Below are 27,577 nucleotides of genomic sequence, written 5' to 3' on the forward strand. Positions count from 1 at the left end.
AGTGTTGAATATCAGCAGTGGAAGGAGGCACCCTTGATTTGTTCATGATCTTAGAAGTATAGCCAAAGTATTGAGTTTGATATTAGATGTGATAATAGATCTTCACAAATACTTTTATCGTGTTGAGGAATTCTCCCTCTATAACTACTTTTCTGAAAGATCTCATGTCAGCCTATCATGAAAAGGCATTGTATTCTGTCAAATGCCTTTTCTGCATCAATTGAGATGATCATGAGTTTTTTCCCCTTAGTTCTATCACTGGTGAAGCCATCTGGTGCAGGACTGTTCTCTTTTGGGAGGTTTTTAATTACTCACTCAATCTCCTTACTTGTTATAGGTATGTTGAGATTTTTCTAATTTATCTGGCATCTATATAAGTAATTTGTGTGCTTAAAGAAATTTCTCCATGATTTTCTAGGTTATTTGTTGGCATACAATTGTTCATTGTATTCTTTTATAATCCTTTTTATTTCTGGAATGTCAGAAGTAATATCCTCACTTTTATTTCTGATTTTAGTTATTTGTTCTCTCTTTTTTCTTTGTCAGTCTATTTAAAGTTTTGTTGACTTGTGTTGATGTTTTCAAAGAAACAACTTTTGGTTTCACTGATTTTTCCCTTTTTCTATTCTTCTTTTGTTTTATCTCCACACTGTTTTATTTCATTCCTTCTGCAAGCATTGGGTTTAGTTTGTTATTTTTCTTGTTGTCTTACTGCATGAAGTATGAAGTTCGGTATTATTTTGAGATCTTTCTTCTTCTTAATGTAGCCATTTACAATAAATTTCTGATTACTGCTTTCATTGCATCCTATTAACTTTTGGTATGCTGTGTTATCATTTTTATTCATTTCCAAGTATACTCTAATTTCCCTTTTGATTTCTTCTTTGACCATTTGTTCTTTGAGTGTGTTGTTTAATTTGTACATCTTTTTAATTTTCCTGTTTTTCTTCTGTTGATTTCTAACTTCATTTCATTGTAATTGGATAAGATACCTTGTATAATATCTTTTAAAATCTATCGAGACTAGTTTTATGGCCTAATATATGGCCTGTCCTGAATAATGTCCGAAGTGAACTTGAAAACAATGTATATTCTGCTATTGTTTGGTGGAATGTTCTATATATTTCTGTTAGATCTAGTTGGCTTATTGTGATGTTCAAGTCCTCTAATTACTAATGTATCTTCTATCTGGTTGTCCTTTTCATTACTGAATATGCACTATTAGAGTTTCTAACTATTGCTGTGGAACTGTTTATTCCTCCCTTTTATTCTGGTCATTTTTGCTTCATGTATTTTGAGAGTCTTTTACTAGTTATGTAGACATTTATAATTTTTATGTAATCTTGCTTTATTGAAACTTTTATTAATATATAATGACGTTCTTTGTCTCTTGTAAACTTCTTAAAGTCTATTTTGTATGATTTTAGTATAAGCACCTCAGCTCCCTTTAGGCTAATACCTGCATGGAATATCTTTTTGTTTTTTCACTTTTAACTATTAATATCTTTCAATCTAAAGTGAGTCTTTTCTAACTGCATGTAGTTGGATCATCTTTTAAAAGAACCCATTCTGCCCATCTCTGCCTTTGAGTTGGAGAGTTTATTCCATTTACATTTAAAGTAACTACTGATAAGGAGGGACATTTTGCTATTTGTTTTCTATTGGACTTATAGCGTTTGTGTCCTTCATTTCTTCCATTTTTGCCTTTTTCTGTTTATTTGAATTTTTGGAGTAAAAAGTTTTGATTTACCTTGTATTTCCTTCCACATATATTCTATAGACATTTCCTTTGTGGTTGCCATGGGAATTACATTTACCAGCCAAAAGTTGTAACAGTCTAATTAGATTGATAGCAACTTCAGTAGCATACAAAAACTCTTCTGTACAGCTCTGTCCCATCTCACTGTTGTTGATGTTACAGATTACGTCTTTATACACTGTGTGTGCAATAAACTAGATTAATATTTTTATGCATTTGTCTTTTAAATCATATAGAAAATAAAAAGTGGAGTTAAATGATAATTATAGTATTACTTCTATAATTGCCCATGTATTATCTTTGCCAGAGATCTTTATTTCTTCATATGGCTTTAAATACTGTTGAGCATCCTTTCATGTCAACCTGAAGGATTCCCTTAGCATTTGTTGAAGGGCAGGTTTAGTGGTAATGAATTCCCTTAGCTTTTTTTTTTTTAATCAGAGAATATCTTAATTTCTCCCTCATTTTTGAATGTCAGTTTTTCCAGGTATGGAATTCCCTGTCAACAGTTTTTTTTTTTTTTTCAGCACTTTCAATATTATCAACCCACTGTCTTCTGGCCTCCAAGATTTAAGATGAGATATTGTTTGATAACCTTACTGAGGATCTCTTGTATGTAATGAGTTATTCTCTCTTACTGCTTTCAAGATTCTCTCTTTTCTTTGGCTTTCTACACTTAGATTAGGTTATTTTTCTTTCTTCCCTTTCTGTCTTCTCTTGAGATGCCTACAGTAGTATGTTGTTTCTGTTTATAATGTCCCACAGATCCTTTTGGCTCTGTTCACTGTTCACATTTCTTCATTCCTTTTTTTTTTTTTCCCCTCTGTTTCTCAGATGGAGTAGGAAGAACATGGAATCCATCTCTCTACCTACACAACAATTGTACTGGCAGAAATTGTCCGAAGTAACTACTTTGGAACTACAGGTGCTATTTGAATGCTTGCATCTTTCAGGGAAAAGTGTGGTGGTAAACTGATGTTAATTTCAGTCAATGTCAGCCTTCAGTGTGATAGCACTACCCGTCTCCTACCCCTCAGCACTGTGGTAGGCAGTCATAATTCACATTCCTGGAGTGACTTGCTGGAGCTAGAGCGGGAAATAAGAATCTGGTTCTCAAAATACTAGAGTTCTGTGCTCTGATTGCTGATTGCTTTTGAGTTTTCAAGTGCAGGCAGAATCTAGCTGCCATGTTCCAACCCTACCCACTGAATTGACTTCGAAGGGATTTAAAGGAACAGCACCTGTTTTGTTTGTTTGGCTTTTCCCCTTTTACCCCATTTAGGAGCCAGACATTTAAGAACTAGGACATTGAAAGGAAACTACTTACATGGGGAAATTAGAAAGACACCATGTATAACCAGGAAAAGATACAGGCTCAGAAATAACCTGAGACGACCTCATGGTTTCACCTCAGGCTGACACTCTGTGATACCCAGCACAAAGACACCTTTCAACAATTAAAAAAAAAGAAAAAAAAAAGCAACCCCTGGAGAAGAGGGAGAATCTGACTTTGGGAGTTACCATATTATAAGATTCAAATGTCCATTTTCAATAAGAAATCAAAAGGTATACAAAGAAACAGGAAAGTATGACCCATTCAGAGAAAAAAAAGAAATCAACAGAAAACCATCCTTGAGAAAGTTTAGATGTCTAACTTTCTAGACAAAGAAGTTAAAACACCTATCTTAAGTTCCTCATTAAGCCAGAAGAAAACATGGATGAAATCTGGAAAATGATATATTAAAAAATGAGAATATCATTAAAGAGAAAGAAATTGTTAAAAAAAAAAAAAAACTAAAATGAAATTCTGGAGTTGAAAAGTACAGTAACAGATAAATACAATAACAATAAAAAATTCACTTAGAGGGGTTTAAAATCAGTCTTGAGCAGGCAGAAAAAAGGATCAACAAACCTGAAAATATTTCTTTCAAACCCTGTTCCTTTTTCCCTCCTTTCTTCCTCTCTAGTTCAAGCCTTGCTTATCTTAGCCTCCAAATGTTCTATTTACTCCCTGTTTTGCCTTCTCTACTTCTACCAGAATTAAAAAAAAAAAAAGACAAAAAACTCTGATGTTGACACTGCCCTCAGAAACCTCTAAGGATACCTGTGTCTATAGATTGAACTTCATGTTCCTTAGTTTAGCATTCAGGGATCTTCCCATTTTGGCTCCACTTTGCCACGTCAATCCATTGAACTTGAGATATAAATTCCAGTCTCCAGGAAATACAAGGTCTAGAGAAATAAACTCAGTGACTTCTTGAGGAAGCAACGATTCAGATCCAGAAGGTGGGAAATTTTTCACTTCAACGGGACTGATTTCTTCAGTAAGCCAGTGTCTTTCAATTTTATTTTCTTCATCGCTAAATTAAAAAATACTTAGGGACATCACAACCAGATACAAAGTGTGGGTCTGGATGGATGCAGATTTAGGAAAACTAGCTGTGAAAAACATATATTTTGGTCAACAGAAAATTTAAATATAGTTAGGTATTAAATGAGAGGAAAATTTACTAAAATGACATTACTGATTTGGGAAAGCCAGCTATAAAAATATTTTTAGGTTGTCAGAAAATATGAATGTGATCCAGGAATTAGATGAGAAGAAAGTTTACTGAAATGGTAAGGTAGATGTTAACTGAATAAAGCAGATTGCTAAACTGTGATCTCATTTTGGAAAACAATATGTAGACACACAAAGAGGGATGTGTATTAAAGTATTAACATTTGTAGTGGGAATGTGATGTTTTTATTTTTTATTTTAGGTTGTCCCAATTTTCTACTTTTCTCTAGGACATACTGAATGATTCTGTAATAAAATTTTGTATATTAAGATTTATGTAAATATTGGGGGTATACATGAGAATCAAGAAATACATGAATGTATGGTCACCAAAATATTAAAAGTGGTTTTGTCAGGATTTCAGAGGATTTTACTTTCTTTATAACATTATATCTATTATTTGAATACTTTAAAATGGGTGTGTATTATTATATAACTGTAAAGGAGAAAAGGAACAATGCTACTTTCCTGTGGGAGTGCAGCCAAGTCTATTGAAATAGACAAGTCACAAAGAGGACTGCAACAGCACAGCTTTTTTTTTTTTTTTTTCCTGTGGTTGATTTGGATGTAAAATCTACAGGAAAACATTGCGAATGATTCATTCACCAGGAAAAGAGCATACGCTATTTGACTAAAGAGAGTAAGGGAGAGGCCGTAGAAATATTTCATAAAGACTTAAGTAACACGTTTAATAATCATTGTTTTTATTCCTAACTACAGTGTAAATTTATTCAGGGCAGGGACTTTAAACTTCATTCTATTTCCATTGTGCTGCATTATCACTTTTGAATGATTTTTAAATAAAATCCCAGCCCCATCTTTGAGTAATACTCTGAAAACTGTTTCATTTCTGTTCTATTCTATGTGTCTCAAATACTTTAAGGCAGCCGTGTTGTAGCCCGTCGCACTTGACTTTAAAGTCAAAAGTTTTGACTTTTAGACTGAATTGTTATTTAGGCCGGGCTCCTTTACAAAATGAGAAAAATCATATTCTCAAGGTCTGTGGTAAAGCCAAGTGATACACCTGTAAAAGGACCTACCTATCACAATCCCTGGCATGTTGTGCGCCCTCCTTAAAGGCCAGGTGAGTTGAGTAACATCGTTAAGGGTGCTTTTGAAACAGCACTTGAACGTTAAAGGTGAATAGGGGGTTCCTTGCTTTGGCACCAGTCGTCTTTGGGGTCGTACCCGCTCTTAGGGGCAACAGGTGCTACCCAGCCTGTTTCCCTTCGGCAGTGCAGCTTTATAGTTCCTGCTGCAGACACAGATCAACTGTATCTTGAGTCCCGCTCCCAGGGTACAGACTTCGCGCAGGCGCAGACTCCGGAGGCGGGCTAAAAGCACAACTGGGGCTTCGAGGAAAGGAAGTACGCCCCCGCCGCCTGTTGTTGGGCCAATGGGGCCGCTCGGCTTAGCCGAGGGCCTATGAGACGGGGCAGGAGGCGGGGTATAGAGAGGAAGGAGCCGCTCTCACGTGAGTAGGGGGCGGGGAGGGAGGGGGCAGGGCGGCTGGGGAGGCCCAAGCGGCTGAGCCTCTGGGACGGCGAACGGGCAGCGGAGGAGGAGACGGCGGGTCGGGTAGGGCCGCGTTTCCCCTCCTCCTCCTCCCACCCTCCTATCTACCAAGCCCGGGGAGGGTCCTCTGACGACCCCTGTGGGGAGCCAAGTTGTGTTCCCATCCCGCGGGGCTGGGCCGGCGAGACTGCGCTCAGCTTCCTCGGCGAGCCGGGTTCTGAGGGGAACCGTGATTGGGGGGAGGGGGAGCCGCGGCGGAGGGGGAGGACGCATGCGCAAGCGGGAACGTTTGGGCAGCCCCTGCCTAAACCGGTTCCCCCTGTTTGGGTGGGTGTCTGTCTCCTCAGTCCTGCACTTGCGGCATTCCCTCTCGCCCCTCAGCAAAGCCGGTTTATGTTTTGACTTTCATGTTTTGGGACAAGTCCTATTTGGGAGTCTAGCAGCTTCCTCCGCCTCAGTTTCTCCCTATTGCCCGCTGGGCCTTAGGCTGTGACTTGGGCTAGCTTTGGCCTCAGGCTAGCTTCCTGGGCTGCGCCTAATTCAAAGACTTGCTCTAGTCTAGTGTCGGTCTGCCATCTCGTGTTGGCCTTTCTGTCTCGTTTTCCCCGTCTGCAACTGAAGTGCCTCCGGCATCCCACTCGCCCCAGATAATTGAATATCTGCCCCCAGTGCCTCATTGCTGTGTCTTGATTCTCAGCAACCAGGGTTTTATTTGTTGAGCCGGAGAATCACCCCAGAGTTCCAGGAGTTCGCTGTCCATTGCCTGGTACTACTTTGGTCCCTACTTTTCTAACATTCAGACTGTTACCATCTGCACCTGTTTTTTTTTTACAGGCGTCTCCATGCTTATATGGTTACTCAGGGATTCCTATATTTTGGAAGCAAATGTCCTAGTAGACGTGTTAAGTGATCAAGCTACTAGTGCTCACACTACAAGTACTCCGTTAGTTTAAAATCGTGTTCCAACTTGCATTTTACATCTTTTGGCTTTTCTTGTTTTTTGTCAGTGGAAAAAAAAAAACTGTCAAGGACAGGGTTTCACAATTCATTTGATATTTTCTTTCGAATAAATACCTATATTAACGAATATGTGACTGAACTAGGAAGTCGTGAGTGTGTGTGTGATTCCACCTGCTTTGTCTATGTAGGAAGGGAAAGAAAAAACAATGAAGAGTGAATTGAACTGATGTTTGAAAAGTTGAAAAAAAAGTTTAGGTGCCAAGGGAGTGCATATTCAACTTTTTTTTTTTAAACGAAGGACCTGTTAGCCTTAATTCAAGCGTGTGTAAGGTGCTATTTTAATATATATTTAAGGCTTTTAAGTGGCATTTACGTACAAAACTGAAAATGGATAAGGGAGAGTTTTTTTTTTTTTATGATCTTCCTTTGTAGACCTCAGTTTGCATAATAAAATTTGAATCCATGGTTGATGTGTGTTTATTGGTAACATTTAAGATTTACGTATGGCTTTAATACATGTTATCAACTCAAATTTTAATTAAAACAAAAATTGCTATGTTGTGGTACACTTCCTTTTCGTTTCAATTTTATAACTCAGTTTACAGATAACTAACTCGGTTCATTGGTATTAAGGTATATGTTTGGATAGTTAACCTGTCAGCTATATGCATTTTGGCATTTTTTGGCGTAGTGTTTAATTAGCAGTTTACAAGTGCGTAATCTGGATTAAATGGTAGTTTAGTGGGATTCTGTAAAAGTGAAGGCACCTGTTATCTTCTGCGTATTGAAAGAAGTGTATTATACACATCATTTACATTTATACACATACATTTATATGATTTTCTATAAACATAACTCAACTTCTCAGCCCAGATTCTTTAAAGAAGTCATTTTCTTTTATTGAATATGTTTGCAGCTAACCTTTACAACCGGATTTTTTTTAAAGAAGTCATTGTCTTTAGTTGAGCATGTTTCCAGCTGAAGTGAAGCCTACTTTGAAGGTCTCACCATTCCACAATGATCTTTTTAACAAGTGAGCTTTGAGTACAGGCTTCAGAAAATAATTAGTTTAAATCAATGCAGCTGCTGAGTGTCTATTTACACTGGTGTGCTAAGATTCTTACATATGCTGCCCAAATGTTATCTTTGTAGTTTTCAGTATAATCAGATATTATTACACTTCTCAAGCATGTGAAATAAGTGAATATAAAGCTCTTAAATAATCTTTCTTGGAGATAGAACTCAAATATTAAAGAAATGCTAATTTAACCAACATACATAGAGCAGAGTTTGGTATGACATTTGGGTGCTTTATATGTAATTGCCTTGTTTTATTGGTTTTCTGTAATTAGATCCTAAAGAAGGAAAATCCAAGGCTAAGGACTTGGCTGTCCATGAGTATACATGATAAAACATATCAATTTAACAGCTGTTTCTTTTTTGCATAAAATGATTACCTGGTCTCCCTCCACCCCCTCCAGTTTTGTGTTGATCCTGAGATCCTCCTTCTTTAGAAAACTTATAAGTCAAAACGATCCTGGATAGACACTTAAGCTTATATTATAACTGCTCTTGACCCTTAACTGCCTTATTTCTGTTCATGTGCAAGTCATGAATATTTTAGTTTATAGAATTTAGCCTGAAAGTCTCTCTCTTGCCAGAGCAACCATAGTACTCTGAGGTACTCATCAGTGAGAACTTTTTGAAGATTGTTCTGTCTACCAGAGTTCTATAAGGCCTAACCCCCCCCATACCTTTTTCTGTGGATCATAAAGCAGTAAAAATAAAGTCCTAAACTTGCTTTTAAGTTCATGTTTGACATTAAATAGTATGTATTACCTTGGCTCTAAAACATGGGACTATGTCTTCTTAATTTTGTGGCTGTGCTGCCCGATTTGGAGGTTTGCACCTCTCTTGAGTTAATGCATGGTTGTTTTGCATCTCCAGTTAAGGTTGCTTCAGCTTTTATGTAATAAATCACTACTCCTTGGCATCTGTTAATCTTTGTGGCAGTAAATTTTTCTTCGTATTAAAATATGGCATCTCAAGATATATTAACAAATTGGTTTCTGTGGTAACTTTAGCAAAATGTCATTAACTCTTAAAGCTTGACACCAATTTGATTATTTTTAAAATTTCTTTTTCCCATTTTGCTTTATTTGTACATTTTGGTGATTATAACCCAGCAAACTATGGTTATCATCTTGTTTTGCATTTTCTGAGGGTGGCCCTTGTACCAGGAAAAGAAATTGATGTACAGAATCTTTCTTTGGAAACATTTTAAATATCATCATGAGTATTAAGAGATAGCATTCAAGGCTAACTTGGATTAAATGTTGGGCATTTGTATAATACTACTGGAAAGAGCCATGTGTTAATCATTTTTTTTTATCATAGAGGTAATAAACTCTCATGCCCTTGAAGTATACTGATAAACGGATCCTGGCAAGGTGAGAATAGAAACGTGTCATGTAAATCTCTTTTGCTGTGATACACAATTTTCTATGAATAGACCTCTGAAATACCTACAGAAGAGAAATGGTTATATTTTTATTGTAGTTACCTGTTGAGTTACCTGTGAATTAAAAATCTGATTTCTGTCAAACTTCAAAAGTGAATTCTTAGATAAAAATTGTTCCCTAGCAGAACAATTTTTAAATTATTTTTACTTTTTTTGGTTGTGAGAAAAGATCTTTTCAGATAGGTTTAAAAACATCTGTGAAACTAAATTTAATTGTTTGTGAATTCTTTTATCGTCTTACACGACGCCTCGTTCAGTACTGTGCTCAGTAAATGTTTATTCATTGTTCGCCTCCTATTCAACACTTACCAAATGTCCCACCATCCTTATGTAGCTATGAGCCAGGGCCGCCTTATATCAGAAAGTGCAGAAGACTTGTGTGTTTTCTGCTGTACATTCATGGTTTGTCTACACACATACCCCTGAAAATCAGAGGTTATAGAAAAGAGAAACCATATTTACTGCATTCATCTCAGGCTTTGGTCATCTATTGAATGATTTGCTTGCTTGGCGTTAAATTCACATAGTTTAAGGAGAAATTAATATAAACATTTCTATCTAAGGATAGACCGATTGATATTCTAAATGGAATAGGTTCATTTTGTTTGCTGTGGATGAGAAGGAACTGTATTGACTATTTCCTAAAAGGAAGGAAAGTCTGGACAGTTCTGCATTGCTTAAAAATATTCATGTTTTTATATTTATAGCACACTAGTGTAAATTATATTATGCTTCAGAAATCTGTTCCAGAATAAGTAAATACAAAGATACTTTTTTTAGAAACTGTGTAGTACTAAGGTTGGAAATGTAATCTGACCTTGTGAATGAGTAGTTTATTAACATTAAGCTAACTCTCCCTGTGTTCCCACAAGTGGGTTTCTGTTGTGGCAATGGTACCCAAACAATTTAAATATTTATTTCCAGAGATACTGTGTTGAAGTGGCATAAAGCCAACATACCTAGAGTTCTGTAAAAAAAAAAAAAAAAAAATAGTGTTGTTTACTGAAATGGCCATAGGAACCTGGGGAAACCACTTACATGGTTTATCTTTTCAGGTGTCAACAGTATTGCACTCACATAAGCAACACAGAGTGAAAAGAATTGTTTTATGTGCATTTCATCCCCACTTCTTTTTGTACTTTTCATTAAAAGTATCAAGATAAAGAGGGGAGAGTGTGGACTTTGGAATCAGAAAGATAGAGATATCCCAAGTCTTGAATTTACTTAATATATGACTGAAGGTAAGCTGCTTAATGATTCTGAGACCCAGTTTCTTTATTTGTAAAAATGGAACTAATTATGCTTACATTATGGATTACAGCTGGGAAGCACCTGTCTTTCCTCCCCCTCCCCTTCCTGGATACTCTCACGAAGAGTAGAAAGGGTTTGGTCCCCTCATTTTATGTGTGAGAAAACTGAAGCTACAACATTGTCTAAGTCAAATAAAAAAAGACTGAGGAGCTCAAATCCCAGTTGTTGTTTTTTTTAATATACTACCAGACCGTTAACTTTAAAAAGTCTTAATAAAGCTTGGTTAGTCATGAGAAAGTGAGAAATAACTCTGAAAAATATTGGTTGTCGTCTTTAGGCACTTTTCTGTATTGATTTTGAGTTTTATCCTAAAGATCCTATAAAGGTACAATTCGACTTTAGAAACTTTTATTGATCAGTGAGTGGATAAATAAAATGTGGTATATACATACCATGGAATGCTATTTGCCTTAAAAACAAAGGAAATTTTGACATGTGTTGTAACACAGATGAACTTAGAAGACTTTATACTAAGTGAAATAAGCCAGTCATAAGAGGACAGATACTGTAGGATTCCACTACTTCTGTAAGGTACCTAGAGTAGCCAAATTCATTGAGATGGAAAGTAGAATGTCAGTTCCCTGGGGGAATGGGAATTAGAATTAATAGGTACACAGTTTCAGTTGGAAAAGATGAAAAAGTTCTAGAGATGGATGGTGGTGATGGTTGCACAACAGTGTGAATGTACTTCATGCCGTGGAACTATACACTTAAAAATGGCTAAAATCGTTAAGTTTATGTTACGTATATTTAACCACAATTTTTAAAGATTACAACTTTTAAAAGCTTTTTTAAAATTAAAAAAACTTGTTTTCCAAATATTATATTCCTATAATTAAGGTGTAGTTCATCTGGAATTGAACTAAAAGAGTCACTTCATAGTTTAAAGAAGTAAATTGTCACAGGTGTTTTAGGTTAAAATTTGCTTAAAAGTAACTTTTAGATAAGCTGGATTTTCTTGCCTTTAGGTGCTGTAGGCCCAAGATGATTGTTCTGTTTTCTTTTTGGTTTTTAAAGCTAAGGTGAAATTATTCAGAAGGCTTATAAATTAATGTGGTTTTCTTAGCTCACTGAAATAATTCAAAGAAACAGCTCCCAAATTCAAAATCAGACTTAAAAAAAGACGCATCTATTGTTTAGCAATTAGTAATGGATAGGAATTTATTTTTATAAAGAAGGGATGATTTTCCATTGAGTTTTGTTAGATTTGTCCCGCCCTTTCCAGCGATAGGCTATGAGAAATTCATGTGAAAACCAATGCAGGGAAACAAATCTCAGAGCCAGGAAAAAAAGAAAAACGCTGAGATTAATATAGTATGATTAAAAAAAATAACTTTTCTACTTGTTTAATTTTAAAAGACTACAAACCCACAGGAATTGGCCTGCTGCAACATCTTTGAGACTTGATTTGGGGGGGGGGGGCTAATTCCTTATTTGTTTTTCTGAACAGAGAGTAACCTTGTCGGATATGTGTTTTAGAAGGGTACAGCTAGGAGCAATGTAGAATATGGAGTGGGTGGGGAGAGAGTGGTGATAGAACACCAAGGAGGAGATATGCATTCCAGAAAAGGACAGAGGCACCTAGATACCTGTGTTTGGATCAAGTTCTCAGTTTGTCTGTCATATGAAATTAATACCTATATGGAAAGGTTAGTGTAAAGATTAGTAACAATGCATGTGAAGCTCCTTAGTACCATGTTGGGCATATGTAATTGTTACTCAGAAACTGGTAAGTATTATCCTCTCTTTAGATTTAGCAAGATGATTTTCATTTTTTTTATTTAAAAAATTTTTAAATTGACGTACAGTCAATTACAATGTCAATTTCTGGTGTACAGCACGATGTCCCAGTCATGCATGTACGTACATATATTTGTTTTCATTTTTTTTCCATTAAAGATTATTACAAGATATTGAACATAGTTCCCTGTGCTGTACAAAACAAACTTCTTTTAAATCTATTTTTATTTATAGTGGCTAACATTTGTAAATCTCAGACTCCCAAGTTTATCCCTTCCCACCCTCTTTCCCCAGTAATTGTAAGATTGTTTACTAAGTTTGCAAGTCAGTTTCTGTTTTGTAGATGAGTTCATAGTGTCTTTTTTTTTTCTTTTAGATTCTACATATGAGTGATATCATATGGTATTTTTCTTTTTCTTACTTCACTTAGAATGACAGTCTCTGGGTCAATCCATGTTGCTGCATATGGCATTATTTTATTCTTTTTTATGGCCGAGTAGTATTCCATTGTATAAATATACCACAACTTCTTTATCCAGTCAGCTGTCAGTGGACATTCAGGTTGGCAAGATGATTTTTAAATATCTTCCTTAAGATTCATTCCCTAAAGCTGTACTCATTTGTTTTCTTGGCAGAGCAACAGAAATGATGGGGATTAAGAGGGAAGTGTGATGAGTGTTTTGATCCAGAGTGAATCCAAGATATGTTTGTGGCTCATTGTTGTTTAACTGGAGTCAGTCAGGCACACTTGAGGGTAGTTCTTTTTGAGTCTCTTCATTTCACTTGTCATTCATATCCACATCCTCGTGTCACACATTTGTAGTATAGCATATCTGTCATTTGTCCATCTCATGTTATGTAGATCCTATCACTTAAACACTGATGAAAGAGTATTATTTAACCAAATTTATTGAGCAGTGCCAGTAAGCAAGGATATGAAGGTAATATAAATAAAACCTAAGATCCTTGTCCACAAGTAGTTAGTTTAAAGGAACTGTGTCTGGTGATTGTATCCTCAGTATTTACCATGGTAGTTTATACTAAGTAATTGTTTCTGGAATGAATAATCAATATAGTGTAGGAGAAAAGAGGTGTAACATTTTACTATGTGATAAGTGTTAATAATTCTGTGATAGAATTAAAAAGCAAACAAAAAGCCTTAGGAGCCCAGGAGGGAAATAAAGAATATTGCAGAAGGGAGAAGGGAGAGGTTGAATATTTGATATCACAAGATTGCTGATGGGGGAGAAGGACTAATTGGGGAAATGAAGACACATTCCTAGCTTAGCAGACAGCATGAGCAATAGCTTGAAAGCATAAAAATGCATGACACGTTTGGTGAGTTGTCTGGTATGGTTCGATAGGAGATAAGATTAGAATGTTAGATGGGCTCTAGGTTTTGAAGAACTAATGATATAAGGAGTCTGGATTTTATTCTGCTTTTAGTCAGGAGCAATCAAAGGAAGGGGTGGGATATATGAACAAATCTGAATTTTTCATAGAAATTAACTATGAGGCTTTGATAATCGAGAGAGTTGAGAGAGTCTAGAGAGGGAGACTTAAGTTGCAGCTAAGTTGAAAGAGGATGAAGTATTCACAAGTCAGTGACATAAAGAATGACAAGGAATAGATTTGGAGTATATTTTGGAACTAGAATTCATTAGAGTTCCAAGGGAGAATGAGAAAAGGAGTCAAGGGTTTGTTTACATTCCTGTTTTGGGTCAGTGGTTATGAACCAGGGTAGGGGACTGTGAGGAAGAACATGTTTATGTGAAGATGGGGTCTGCTTTGGACATGTGGGCATGATTTTGAGATGACCATGGGACACGTGTAGCAAATCTTGCCTGTGTATTCTCATAACACCATTTGCATACCTCTGTAATGCCAAGCACTGTACTGTATCTGTATTGCAATTACTTGGTTTTTTTTGTCCATTTTCTCTACTGCTATAAGCCTATTAAGGGTAAAGAGTACCTTTCCTCACCATAATGCTCTACCTATTGCCTGGCACATATCAGACTCACTACTGAATAGGAAAAAAAAAGAAGAAAACAAAATACAAATATCCATATAAAATTAGGGAGAAAAGACAGAGGTACACTATAATGAGCATACAAAAAAAGAAAAGAAAAGGAATTATACCCACATGAGGTACTGAGATAGCTAGGGAAAAGTGGAAAAAGAGGATAGAATGACATTTAAAGACTGGGTAGATGAAAAGGAACCAAAAAGACAGCTGAGGAAAGGTAGCCAGAGGTGGTAAATGGAAGCTAAACGGTGAGAGTTTCACAATAAGAAAATGATAAGTATTTTCATTTATTTCAGCTAGTAGAAGTAAGATGAGAACTAAAAAGAATTGTTTGGGTTTTAAAGTTTTGTATTGTTGATATTTATTTATTTATTTATTTATTTTTCCTTTCTGAACAGTTGCTCAGAGCGCATTAAAGTACACAGGGTCACACAGATAAGGTTTGAATTCAGTTTTTAAAAGAGAAAGTTCAGTGAAGGTTGGTGAGAGTTAGGGGAGTCAGATTTTTGAGAGGGACTGCTCAGTCAGAATTGGGAGTCCCATTGAAGTAGTGGAGGTAGCTAATATTACTCCATCAGGAAGACCAAGGAAATAAAGGTGAGTAGGAGCCCTGGACTAGTGACTGGGAACTAGCACATTGAATTTTCTCAAGCATGTCAAGTTCAATTGTAAGTATCACTCACACCTCTTTTATCAAATTAGATATGTCACTTTATGGGAGGTGATTTTTGCCTCTCCTAATTGCACATTAGCGAATCCATGCCACTGCTGGTTCACTGTTTATGTTACTGCTCTGAATGATGTTAGAACAATACAAATATCTGATGGTATTCTGTCCAAGAAAGAAAAATAAGTTCAAGTTTTTAAAAGTAAACACTGATTGTCCAGGAGCTGACTGCTTTTGAAGGACTGTCAAAAGGGCCTTCCCTTATCATAACTAGTTCTTTTCCATTTCACTCTCCATTAGCTGAGACTGTGGTGTTTAAGAGGAGACTGAGAATGAAAATGAATCTTCATTCAGCAAGATTGAGGTGCATTATTTACCATAATCTTTGCAGAAGTGCATAGTGGAGCATAAAATTGTCACTTACAGCCCCAAGCAGTGAATTTGGGTAAAAGATTTATAAACAGTTTTGATATCATGAGACTAATTTTCAATCAGGAAATCTCTAGTGATGTTTTATGTGCCAGTAAGATAAATGTAATGAAAAGATAGAAGTAGTGAAAAGTAATAACAACTGAACTTTTGGGTTTGATGCAGGAGGTTTCATAATTAAACAAAATTATCTATCATTTTAAGTCACTTAAATTATTAAAGGAGATAGAATGAAACATCCCTGAACTGGCAGTTGCCAACCTCACCCTGTTGGTAACTGGACATGTTATAAGGGTTTAGGCTCATCAGTTACATAAAAGGAGGAAACAAACTGAGTGCCTACCAAATACCAGGGTGTTCGTATGTATATTACCTTATTTAAAATGCGATAAAAATCCTTACTCTTAGCTACCTTACAGAATTGTTAGGACGATAAAATAAAGAATGTGTACATTTTAGTAATCTGTAAAGTATTATACAAAGATGTATTCCTTTACATTTATTTAGCTATAAATAAATTAGCATATGGAATTAGCAAAGTTACATATTTTTGTCCTAATATTGTATTTCCTAAATTGAATTACCAAGATTGATTGATACTTCTTAATTCTTTTAAAATTGAAGGTGAGTTTCACTCTCCAGTCAATGAAGAGAGTGAAATGGAAAAGGACTGGCCATGATCAAGGGTCTTGACAGTCCTTCAGCAGCAGTCGGCCTGGATATACATATATTTATTCCTTAGTAATTTTTATAATAGCTCTATGAGGTAGATAGTACACCATTTTCATTTATGGAAACTGAAGCTTAGTGTGACCAAGCTCACACTATTATGAAGTACTAAAATCAGTATGCTAACTAACTTGGGTTTTTTCTAACTCTTAATTGTGTGCTTTACCATCACAAATATGACTTCTGTTCTTATTGTCAGTCTATAAAAGATACTCTTGCCTTTTCATTGGGTGATTCTTACTCTTTTCCATCTTTATTTGCCATTTATCCTATTTCTGTGAACATCTACTATGTGTCGGGTATTGTTTTCACTTATTAGGGGTATAGCAGCTAGTGAAACAGACAAAAATCCCTGTCCTCATGCTTACATGATAGTTAAAAACAAATGATTAAAGTCTAAAATGTATCAAATGGTCATAGGTAGTATTGAGAAAGGTAGGAAGAGGAATGAAAGTGCAGGGTGTTTGGGGGAGGGAGTTTGTACTTTATTGTCCATGAGAATTAGAGTAGGGGGCTTCTTTTGGTAACTGATGTAGGTAGGGATTAAAAGCAACAAAATTAGTTCTGGTCTTAAGACAGATGTGAATGCTCTAGAATTTTGCCAGGAGTATGCCAGGTTCCCCGGCAGCTCTTGATTTTAGTGGCTGGGGAAGGGGTGGTCTTACTCAGAGCCCTTGGAGCTTGTGGACTCCCTCCTTAGTTCTCGTGGAGGCCAGAGAAAGAGTCTTATATAATTTTTCTTGTACTGCTTAATGTTTTGATAAATCTCATTCCCACTGAGTGATTCAGTTATTTTCAAGTGCCAAAACAAACAGAAAAGTATCTTATAAAGTGTATTTTCCTATCACCTCCTCAAAGAAAATAGATTGACCTTTGAGCCTGCCAAATCTTCTCAGTTCCATAGTGTAAATACTAAAGTATATTATTTTTTGAGTCTAGAATATTGTAGAAAGTTGTCAGTGTCTCTGAGATCATAGCTTTAGAGAACTTTCCCAGGCCCTCTACTGTCTTAATTACCCATGAAAACCTTACCTAAAGTACAAGTTCTAAAAAAGATAGGGACTCCTTTACCCGATACTGAGTGTTTTGGACAAGGTCCAAATTTGTGGCATTGGAAAAGTATAATCTAATGGAAAGAGCTTATTCTGATATAGATATGTGGGTTCAGTTTTTGGCTTTGCCTCTAACCAGTTGAATTACAACCATTACCTTGAACAAATTACAGCATCTCTCTAAGCCTCAGTTTTCTCATCTGTGAAATAGATACGTGAACATTAAATTTAATGTTGAGGCACTTTACATCAAATTGTAACATAGCATAATAGGTACTGTTAAAAATGTAAAATGCTATGAGAACAGAAATAGTTGCTTTAACTCTGAGGAGAGAATGGCCAGACTGCTTGGAAAAGAACGGTTATGAGATCATGAATGATTAGTTGGAGTTAACTGAGTACAGAAGCAAGGAAACCACTTTAGGAAGATGATCCTATGAGGGCAAATATATTAACGTATATATCATCAGCAAAGACATTACCTCCTCAAATATATTTCTTAACTCTCCTGACATGCTTTCATAGTTTTTTTTCCCCCTTCTAAATCAGTACTATTAACCTGTTCAATTTGCCTCTGTTCTCTACTAAACTATAAACTTTTAGGCAAGAGTCTAATTTCTCTTGTTTATCATATTTTGTTCTCTATACACTAGACACTTGGTAAGTATTCATTGCTTGGATGAAGCAGAACTACATTTAAAAAAAGTTTTCAGAATACATTTGAAGTGTCTTTGAATGCTACCCTATACATTTAGATTTAGTCCTATGGAATATAGATCTTTTAAGCAAGGGAATTAGTTTAAATGGAAAGCAGCAAGGAGTCCAGGGTCCGATCTTTAGTTACGTCTGTTAAATGACCTTACTTCTCTTGGGGTTGCCGTTTCCTTATCTGTTTAACAGTATTAATGATTTCTATGTTTTCTTCCAACCATAATATTCAGGGATTGTGTAATTCTTGCTGCCAGGTGTTTATCTAGATGTTACCTTTAACTGAAAAATAGTGCTTGGCATATGGTGTATGCTCAATAAATAAATATACAATTAAAAATCCAAAACATAAATTAGGACTTCTTAATTGGAGAGATTAAACAAATTCTCAGAACCTTTATCTCTTTGAGGTACAAGATGAGCATACAGCTAGAGCAGCTTTTGTTTATTGGTTAAAGCTGAGTATAATGTATTGTTTGTTCTGTTGCTGTTTTGGCAACCAAATGGGAACACTGCCATAAAATATGCAGAACTAGGTTTTTAAACAGTAGATGAGTTTGAGTTTTACTCCATGAGTCAATAAATAATTGAATAGCTTTTCATAAGTGACACATTTTTATACTTCTTGCTGGGAATTTTTGGTGAGAAACTCTTTTATTGGTAGTGTTCATACTGAGTTGAGTTCTAAGAAACTGGGATGGGAAGATTGAGATTTTTATGGACTTTTGATTTCTTACTATATAAGGTACTTCTTTGCTCTAGAATTTATGTTTTCCTTGCCTTGAGTTTGTCTTGGGTGCTAATGTGAAATTTTATTTTTTAAAACATTTTGTTACTGTAAGTATCAGTAATGTTAGGAAAACCTTAGTTACTGTCCTAGGTGCTTTCAATTTCATTTATGTGGACAGCTTTACAAAATAAAGGATAGAAAACAGAAGTTTAGTACTTTATAATTTTTGTATAAAAGTAATAGAGTTGCAACATATGCCAAAGAAATCACTGTAGATAGGGAGAATTATTCTCAAAGGAATATGTTTTATTTATTTATTTATTTTAATCTGAAATATCTTGGCCCTGAACCACATCAAATTCCCTTCTTATCTGGAATAAAAAGCCTAAACTTTAAGTAGTGAAAATCTTGGGAAAATATTTTGGAAGTTTTTTAAAAAGTTTTTTCATATGTGTTTTGTAAGAATTAGAGCATAGTTGAACATCTGGCAGACATTCTATATGAGTATCTTTATCGTTTTTGTTTTTCAGGCATTTTAAAAATATTTAATCATTCATGAGTTGAGCTTCATTCTTGAGGCATGGATGACAAGGCTTCTGTTGGAAAAATCAGTATCTCCTCAGACTCAGTGTCTACTCTTAATAGTGAAGATTTTGTCTTGGTTTCCAGGCAAGGAGATGAGACACCATCTACAAATAATGGAAGTGATGACGAGAAAACAGGACTCAAGGTAAAAGTCCATAACCTAAATTTCTTTCGCTTAGCCTTGCTAAGCCCATTGCAGAACTTGGCCTTAATATATGGAGTGAAAGTGAGAACATGGACATAATATCCTTTCTTTTCTTAATGCTAAGAACTTTTTTTTATAATTAGTGATAGTGACAAATTTATATATGATTAAGTCTTTTTAATGTGATTACTTTCTAAATCTTCTAATACTCCTAACTAAAAACTAGTGATCATAGTATAAACATTTGTTACTTTAGTATTGTTTTCACTTTACTATTGAGTTAGAGGTGATTGTTTCTTTTGGGCCTGGTATATGTAGTGTAAAGGCAGTGGCAGGTTAGCAATGCTATTTATAAAATAAGTTTTAGAATTATTAAAACAGAACTTAAAATTCCTGGCTTTTGGCCACTTCTGTTTGTTTATATTTTCTCAGCCAAATAGATACCTATTACTTCTTTTCCCATGCTCTGTTACTGTTCTGCTCTTTATGGATATAAGTAAAAACAGATTATCTGTTAATGTCATTTAAAATATAAGTAGCTTTAAAAATATTTTAATTCTTTTTGTATCTATGTGTTCAACAAGTATTTATTGAGTATTAACTGTGTGCCAAGTACTGTTCTGAATAATGGGACTACAGACAGGCAAAGCCCCCTGCCCTCTTAGAGCTTTTAATCTAATGGGGTAAGCAGACTCTAAGCAAATAAGAAAGTGAATATCTTAAGTAAATTTAGGTGCTGTGAGGAAAATCAAAGCAGAATATGTGGATAAAGAGTGATTGGCAGGTAGTATTTTAGACAGTGTCTTGAAATGACATTTGAGTAGAGAACTGAATGAAATGAGGAGGAGCTTATCCATGGAGAAATGTGAAGAAAGAGCTTTCCACAGGCAACAGAAAATAAAAAGACCCTGAAGAGGACCACCCTTTTTAGGACAGAGATTAGAACAGGGTGAATAAAATAAATAAAAAGTGGTAAAGAATGAGATCCAATGATGTATAGGAACTGGATTATGTAGAACTTTGTAGAGGTTAGTAGGAATTAGGACTATTATAAATGTAAAGAGGATTTTTGAAGAGTTCTGAATGAGGCCATGATCCGAATTGCATTGTAAAATACTCACTGGCTGGGAGAGACTTCTAGCATGGATGATGTGAGTGAGCTTTGTGAACCTACTCCCCAGCAAAATTCGTTAATTTTTTTTTTAATTAAAGCCTGTGGAAATGTTCTAAAGGACATAACAGCAATTGAAGAAACATTTATTCAAAGAAATTTACTAGAACTTGGTAAAGATTTTGGAATTTGAACCGAGACTTTTTTTTTTTCCCCTCCCCTCTCCCAGCTGAGCAAGATGGTAACTCCACTCCAGATTGGTACAGTCAAGAAGGTAGTGTTCCCTCTCCCCACAGCTCCCATTTGGAGTCCTATCTTCCAGGGAAGAGCAGGATGAGAGCACTTCTCATCCTGCCTCCATCTACCTTTTGCTGGCCAAGTGTGACTGAGTGGTAGGGAATACCTTTTTTTGCCCAGCCCTTATGAGATGAAGGCTCTATTTTAGGCATAGCACTGCTGAGAATACTGAGAGCCTGATTGCCCTTGCCTTGACTTTGGCATGTAAGGTAGTGGTTCCACACTAGTAGAGGCAAGCCAGGAAAACCAGGGACTACCACACTACTTCTTACATCCATAAGATATTCTTGTTTTGAAGATGGGATGTCACTCAGAGAGAAGCAAATCATTGTCCACACTCCCAGCTTCATAGCTATAGCTTAGAGATTTTGCCTGCAGTGAGAAGTGGGCCATAAAACAGCTCCTAATTTCTTCCCAAAGGAATTGACTTTATTTACAACAGAATGTAGAGAAGTTCAAGTCTAAAGGTACGCTCAAAAACAGTGGAGGTTGTGGTGAAAGGTAATGGGAGGAGACTGGTAGATTGATTGGATATACAGATTTAACTGTAGGCTTACTGAGAGACCACTTAGGATCAGAACAAATCTCAAACACTGACCTCTGGAACTCTCCCTTCAAACCTTAATTTGATTGGTTTAGTATGAGGAGCAGTTTATACCTGAGTAGATTGTTGAAAACTATAGAGCCTATTGTTGAAAACTATCAGCCATACTTAGTAAAGTTTAATACCTAGATGTGGTCAGAGAAAGAGACAAAATATCTTGCCAAGACTACTCCTAGCCCAGGATGACTGTGAGCAACCAAATCACCTCAGGAGAAACATCAGAGGTTTAACACCATGGAATTAGGGGAATTGAATTTACTAAAATAAGCCAGCCAGTCACTAAACAAACAAGCAAGCATAAAAAATAACAAGTTTCAGAGTGTGAAGACCAGTACCAAGAACTGGAACAACATACTATCTAAAATACCTAGTTTTCCAACACAAAATTGTGAGACATGAAAAGGAACAAGAAAATATTACCCATACATCATTTTTAAAAGGCGGCGCATACTGCTTATGAGAGTGACATGTTGGATTTAAATGCAAACTCTTGAAAGTAGCCATTACTCGTATGTTCAGTGAACTAAAGGAAATTATGCTTAAAGAGATAAAGGACAGTATGATGACTGTGTCAAATCAAATAGAGAATATTGTTAAGGAGATAGAAATCATTTTTTAAAAAAGAATCAAATTGAAATTCTGAAGTGGAAAAGCACAATAGCTGAAATAAAAAATTCACTAAAGGGGCTCAACAATAAATTTCAACTGGCAAAAGAAAGAATTAATGGAAGGAGATGTCATCAAAATGGGGGTATAGGAGTTTTCTACCATCCTGCCTTCACAGAACACCAATTTAGACACTAATGGATGAGAGTGCCTTCATGGAAGTCCAGGAGCCCAGCAGAGAAGTTACAGCACACTGCTGGAACAAAAATATCCAAGATAGGACCAACTGAGGACAATGAAAGGAACAGTTTCATTTTATTTGTGTCACCCCACCCCCAAGGTGGCACAGCTCAATGCCCACAGATCATGGGGGAAAGTGAGAGTGTGTGATTGAGCACTTGATTTCCCCAGCTTTGCAGTACACTACCAAGAAAAGCCCATTTATTCTCACCCCATCTAGAAGACTGAGTCATGAAGTACACAATTTGGGGGTGGACAGTTGTTCTGGGAGAACAACAGGCAAGGCTGGGAATGGAACATATCAAAGGAATGTAGATCCCACTGACTGCTTTGTAAACTCCATCAGGAAGACCACCCATGAGCCACTGGGGATGCCTCCCTTGCCAGTCTCCCAACTGGCCATGGGCACCTCCACGCTCTGCACATCTCACCCAAATGTACCCCCAATCTGTGGCTGCCTCTATGCACAACCCTGAGGACAAAATGATAAGTGTGAGCCTTTGTAAATGGCTAGTGAGCACATGAAAAAAGTTAACCTGATTCTGTGGGATTGGGAAAAACCACACACTTGAGCACTCATCACCATCTTAGGGAAAGCACATCAGTAGAGAACATCAACAGCAGACTGGATCAAGTGGAAGAAAGTATTGGGAAGTACAAGATAGTTTATTTGAAATTATCTTGTCTGAGAACAAAGGGAAAAATGGAGAATGAAGAAAGCCTGTGTGAACTATGGCATATCACTACCATAAACAGTTTATGCATTATTGGAGTCCCAGAAGGACGAGAGGGAGAAATAGCCAGAAAGCTTATTTAGAGGCACAGTAATTGAGAACTTCCCAAATCTGGGGTTAGATTTGAACATCCAAGTTTATGAAGCTTATAGATTGTTGCAAAATTTCAACCCAAAGTGATCATCTCCAAGGTACAATCAAAGGTAAAATCAAAGACAAACAGTTTTTAAAGCAGCAAGAAGAAAAATAACTCTCACATTATAAGGGAACCTCCATAAAGCTTTTAACAGATTTCTCAGCAGAAACTTTGCAGGCCAGAAGAGACTTGGATAATTTATTTAGAGTGCTAAAAACACAACAAAACAAAACAAAAAAACCACTAACCAAGAATACTTTAGTTGGCAAAGCTGTCTTTTAGAAATGAAGGAGAGAAAAAGATACAGGTTTCCCCCTCTATCTGAAAGTAGAATGTTCTATGTACCTTCTAGTAAGCTGAAATGGCATAAAATGAAGAGTATACCCTGCTTTCTGAAAGTTTGTTACGTCACTTTGCTTTTACAAAAGACCTACATTAGTACATTAACAGCTTTTTTCATAAAAGTGAAAATCCTCTTCACATTTCTTTCAGTTAGCAAAAACAGGTGCTAATGTAGGTCTTTGTAAAAGCAAAAGGACATAATGCAAACTTTTTAAAAGTGGGGGATACCTGTAATCCCCAAATCAAAACTGAGGGAGTAGATCATCAGTAGACCTTAAGAGAAGTGCTGAGAGGAGTTCTTCAGTCTGAAATGAAAGGACACTAATTAGTAACATGAAAATATAAAACATTGTAAAAGGAAAGTATATAGTCAAAATTAGTATAGTATAATACTGTAATATGATATGTTAATTAAGTAACTCTACTATAAAAGTTAAAAGACAAAGGTATTAAAAATAACTATAGCTACAGTGAATGTGTAATATAAAAAAAACTGTCATGTCAAAAACAAAATGAGGACGTAAAAAGTAGAATTTTGTATGCAATTGAAGTTCAGTTATTACCAAAGTAAAATATACTGTTGTATCTGTAAGTTTTATGCAAATCTTATGGTAACCACAAAGTAAAAACCAACAATAGATACATAAAAGATAAAGAAGTGAATCAAAGTTATACCACTATGGAAAATCATTAGTTCACAAGAGAAGACAGAGAGGCAGAAAGAAACAAGAACTACAGAACAACCAGAAAACAATAACATAACATTAGTGTAAGTCCTTATCTATCAACAATTATTTTAAATGCAAATGAATCAGATTCTCCTATGAAATGACATAGTGTCAGAATGTATAAAAAAACAAGGCTGCACTATATGTTGCCTATATGAGACTCATTTTAGCTTTAAGGACGCACATAGAATCATGCATATGTCGTATGTGGAGAGATGAAAACCTATTCCATGTAAATGGAAACTAGAGAGGCCATTTCAAAACAAGTAAAATTACTGTCTTATCAGAAAGCAAGGCACAAAAGAAACAGAAGTCCAATTTAGATACTGGAAAGGGTAGTAGCTAATCTCATATCCACTCAAATATTTCTTCAGTGATCTTTGATAAATGGAAATGGTACCTAAATTTATGTTAGACAAAATAGACTTAAGTCAAAAAACTGTGAAAAGAGATAAAGGTCATTATGTAATGATAAATGGGCCAATTGATAAAGAGAATACAACAGTGGTAAAAGTATGTACACCCAGCATTGGGATCGCCTGGATATATTAAGCAAAACCAGCAGATCTTAAGGGAGAAGTAGACAACAATACAATAATAGTGGAGGACTTAAGTACCCCATTTTCAACAATGGAGAGATCATCCAGGTAGAAAATCAATAAGGAAACACTGGAATTGAATTGTACTTCAGACGAAATGGATTTAATGTTAATTCTGAATTTAACATATTCAGAATATTCCTTCTAGTCACAGCAGAATATAAGTTCTTTTCAAGCATACAGAGAATTCTCCAGGATGGATCATATCTTAGGTCACACAACAAATCTTAGCAAAGTTAAGAAGACTGAAATCATACCAGGTATTTTTTCTGACTATAGTGGTATAAAACTAGAAATCAACAACAGGAGGAAAAATTTGAAAATCTACAGATATGTGGAAATTAAATAATATACTCCCAAACAACCAGTGGGTCAAAGAAATCAAAAGAAATAAAAAAAAAATCTTACAAGAAACAAATACAGAAACACAACATATTCCACATTCTACAATTTATACCTAAAGTGGAACCTAAAAAAGCCAAACTCATAGAAACTGAGTAAAATGGTGGTTTCTCAGGAATAGGCGGTGGTGGCGGATGAAATGGAGATATGTTGGTCAAACAGGTGGAGACTTTCAGTTATGTAATGAATCAATTAGGGGTTTAATGTACAGTTTTGGGACTGTAATTAACAATACATTATATAATTAATTGGAAATTCTTAAGAGATTAATCTTAAAAAATGGTAATTAATGTTAGTTGATGAATGTATTAACTAACCTTATTGTGGTAACCATTTTGCAGTATATACATGTATCCAGTCACACTGTACACCTTAAACTTATACAGTATTTTATTTCAGTTAACTCTCAATAAAATTGGAAGATCTTTCTCTGTATGAAATAGACCTTTTCTCAGACCTTTCTTAAAAAATGAAAAGGCAATATATGAAAAGTATTTAAAATCTTTTTTAAAAAAACAACTGGGGGAGGTCATAGCTCAAGTGGTAGAATGCATGCTTAGCATGCACAAGGTCCTGGGTTCAATCCCCAGTACCTCCTCTAAAAATAAATAAACCTAATTACGTCCCCTCTGCCAAAATAAAAATAATACAGTGAAAATAAAATATTTTTTAAAAAGAATGAACTATTATTACCACAGTCATGAATGACCTCAAAGTAATAAAGCTGATCAGAAGAAGCCAGAAATCTCCCCTTCCACAAACTAAATAAAAGCACATTCTGTATATTCCACTTATATATAATTATAGAAGATGCAAAATTAATGTACTGTCACAGAAACAATGGATGCCTAGGGGTAAAGATGTTGAGACAGGGAAGAATAAAGAGTAAGAATACAAAGGGGCACAATGAAGTTTTAGGTGTTATGGATGTATTCACTGCCTTGATCATTGTGATGAGTTCATAAGTGTATATGTATGTCGAAACCCAGCAAAGTATTTTTAAAATATGTGCAGTTTAATGTTCAGCAAGTATACTCTAATAAAAATATTTAAAAGGAGTTAATGAACTTGAAGATAGACCAGTAGAAATATCCAAAAAACAGAAAGAAGAAAAACAATGAAGAAAAATTAACAAAGCCTCAGAGAAAGATGAGACGCTGATAAGTATATTAACATACTTGTATGTGAGTATCAGAAGAAGAGAAATGAGCACAAAAAATTTTGAAGAAGTGATGTTCGAAAAGTTCCACTTTTGTTGAAAAACAATAATTTATACATCTAGGAAGTTCAGCACACCAAGCATGATAAATTCAGAAATCTCCAAAATAGGCCACAAGTTGATAAAAATGCTGAAAACCAAAGACAAGGAGAAAATCTTCAAAGTACTAATAGAAAAATGATTCATCATGTATAAGGAAACCCCAATAAGATTGAGACTGATTTCTCAGCAGAAGCAGTGGAGGCTGGAAGCTAGTGGAATAACATATTCAGAGTGCTCAAAATAAAAACTGAATCACTAATCCTGTGTCTGGCAAAGCTATTAATCAAAACTGAAAGTGATTCAGCAAAGAAAACCATAAATAAAATGAAAAGACAACCTGCGGAATGGGAGAAAATATTTGCAAACTATGCAACTGACAAGGGCTTCGTTTCCAGAATATACAAGCAGCCCATACAACTCAGTAACAAAAGACCAGACAACCCAATCCAAAACTGGACAGAAGACCTAAACATTTCCCCAGTTAAGACATACAAATGGCCAATAGACACATGAAAAAATGCGTAATATCACTAATTATCAGAGAAATGCAAATCAAAGCTACAATGAAGTATCACCTCACATCAATCAGAATGACCATCATTAAAAAATCCACAAATGATAAATGCTGGAGAGGGTGTGAAGAAAAGGGAACTCTCCTATACTGTTGGTGGGAATGTAGTTTGGTGCAGCCATTATGGAAAACAATACGAAGAGTCCTTAAAAAGCTGAAAATATTTACCTTATGTCCAACAGTCCCATTCTTGGGCATATATTTCTAGGAAACTAATTTGAAAAGATACATGCACCCCAGTGTTCAGAGCAGCTCTATTTACAGTAGCCAGGACGTGGAAACAACCTAAATGTCCATCGACAGATGACTGACTAAAGAAGTTGTATGTCAGTATATACATACATATGTGTGTGTGTGTGTGTGTGTACTTTTGTTACTGAGTTGTATGAGCTGTGTGTACACACACACACAACACACAATGGAATACTACTCAGCCAAAAAAAATAAAATACTGCCATTTGTAGCAACATGAACGGACATGGAGATTGTCGTACTAAGTGAAGTAA

At 35.6% G+C, this 27,577-nt stretch overlaps 1 protein-coding gene across 4 annotated transcripts in view; it reads left to right on the forward strand.

Annotated features, from left to right (window-relative positions):
* The first annotated feature begins 5,801 nt into the window (after positions 1-5,801).
* The window catches only part of RABGAP1 (RAB GTPase activating protein 1), a 134,616-nt gene continuing 112,840 nt past the window's right edge, over positions 5,802-27,577 (forward strand). The window contains exons 1-4 of one of the 4 annotated variants that reach the window (XM_032478372.1): positions 5,809-5,897; positions 9,192-9,244; positions 10,371-10,556; positions 19,241-19,440. In XM_032478372.1, the coding sequence (XP_032334263.1) occupies positions 19,291-19,440 (150 nt within the window). In that variant the 5' untranslated portion in view covers positions 5,809-5,897; positions 9,192-9,244; positions 10,371-10,556; positions 19,241-19,290. Of the gene's footprint in view, positions 5,898-9,191; positions 9,245-10,370; positions 10,557-19,240; positions 19,441-27,577 lie in introns of those variants that run through there. The other 3 variants (XM_032478375.1, XM_032478373.1, XM_032478374.1) reach the window with 3 other exon arrangements.

This window comes from Camelus ferus, chromosome 4, assembly GCF_009834535.1.
Source record: "Camelus ferus isolate YT-003-E chromosome 4, BCGSAC_Cfer_1.0, whole genome shotgun sequence".
NCBI lineage: Eukaryota > Metazoa > Chordata > Mammalia > Artiodactyla > Camelidae > Camelus > Camelus ferus.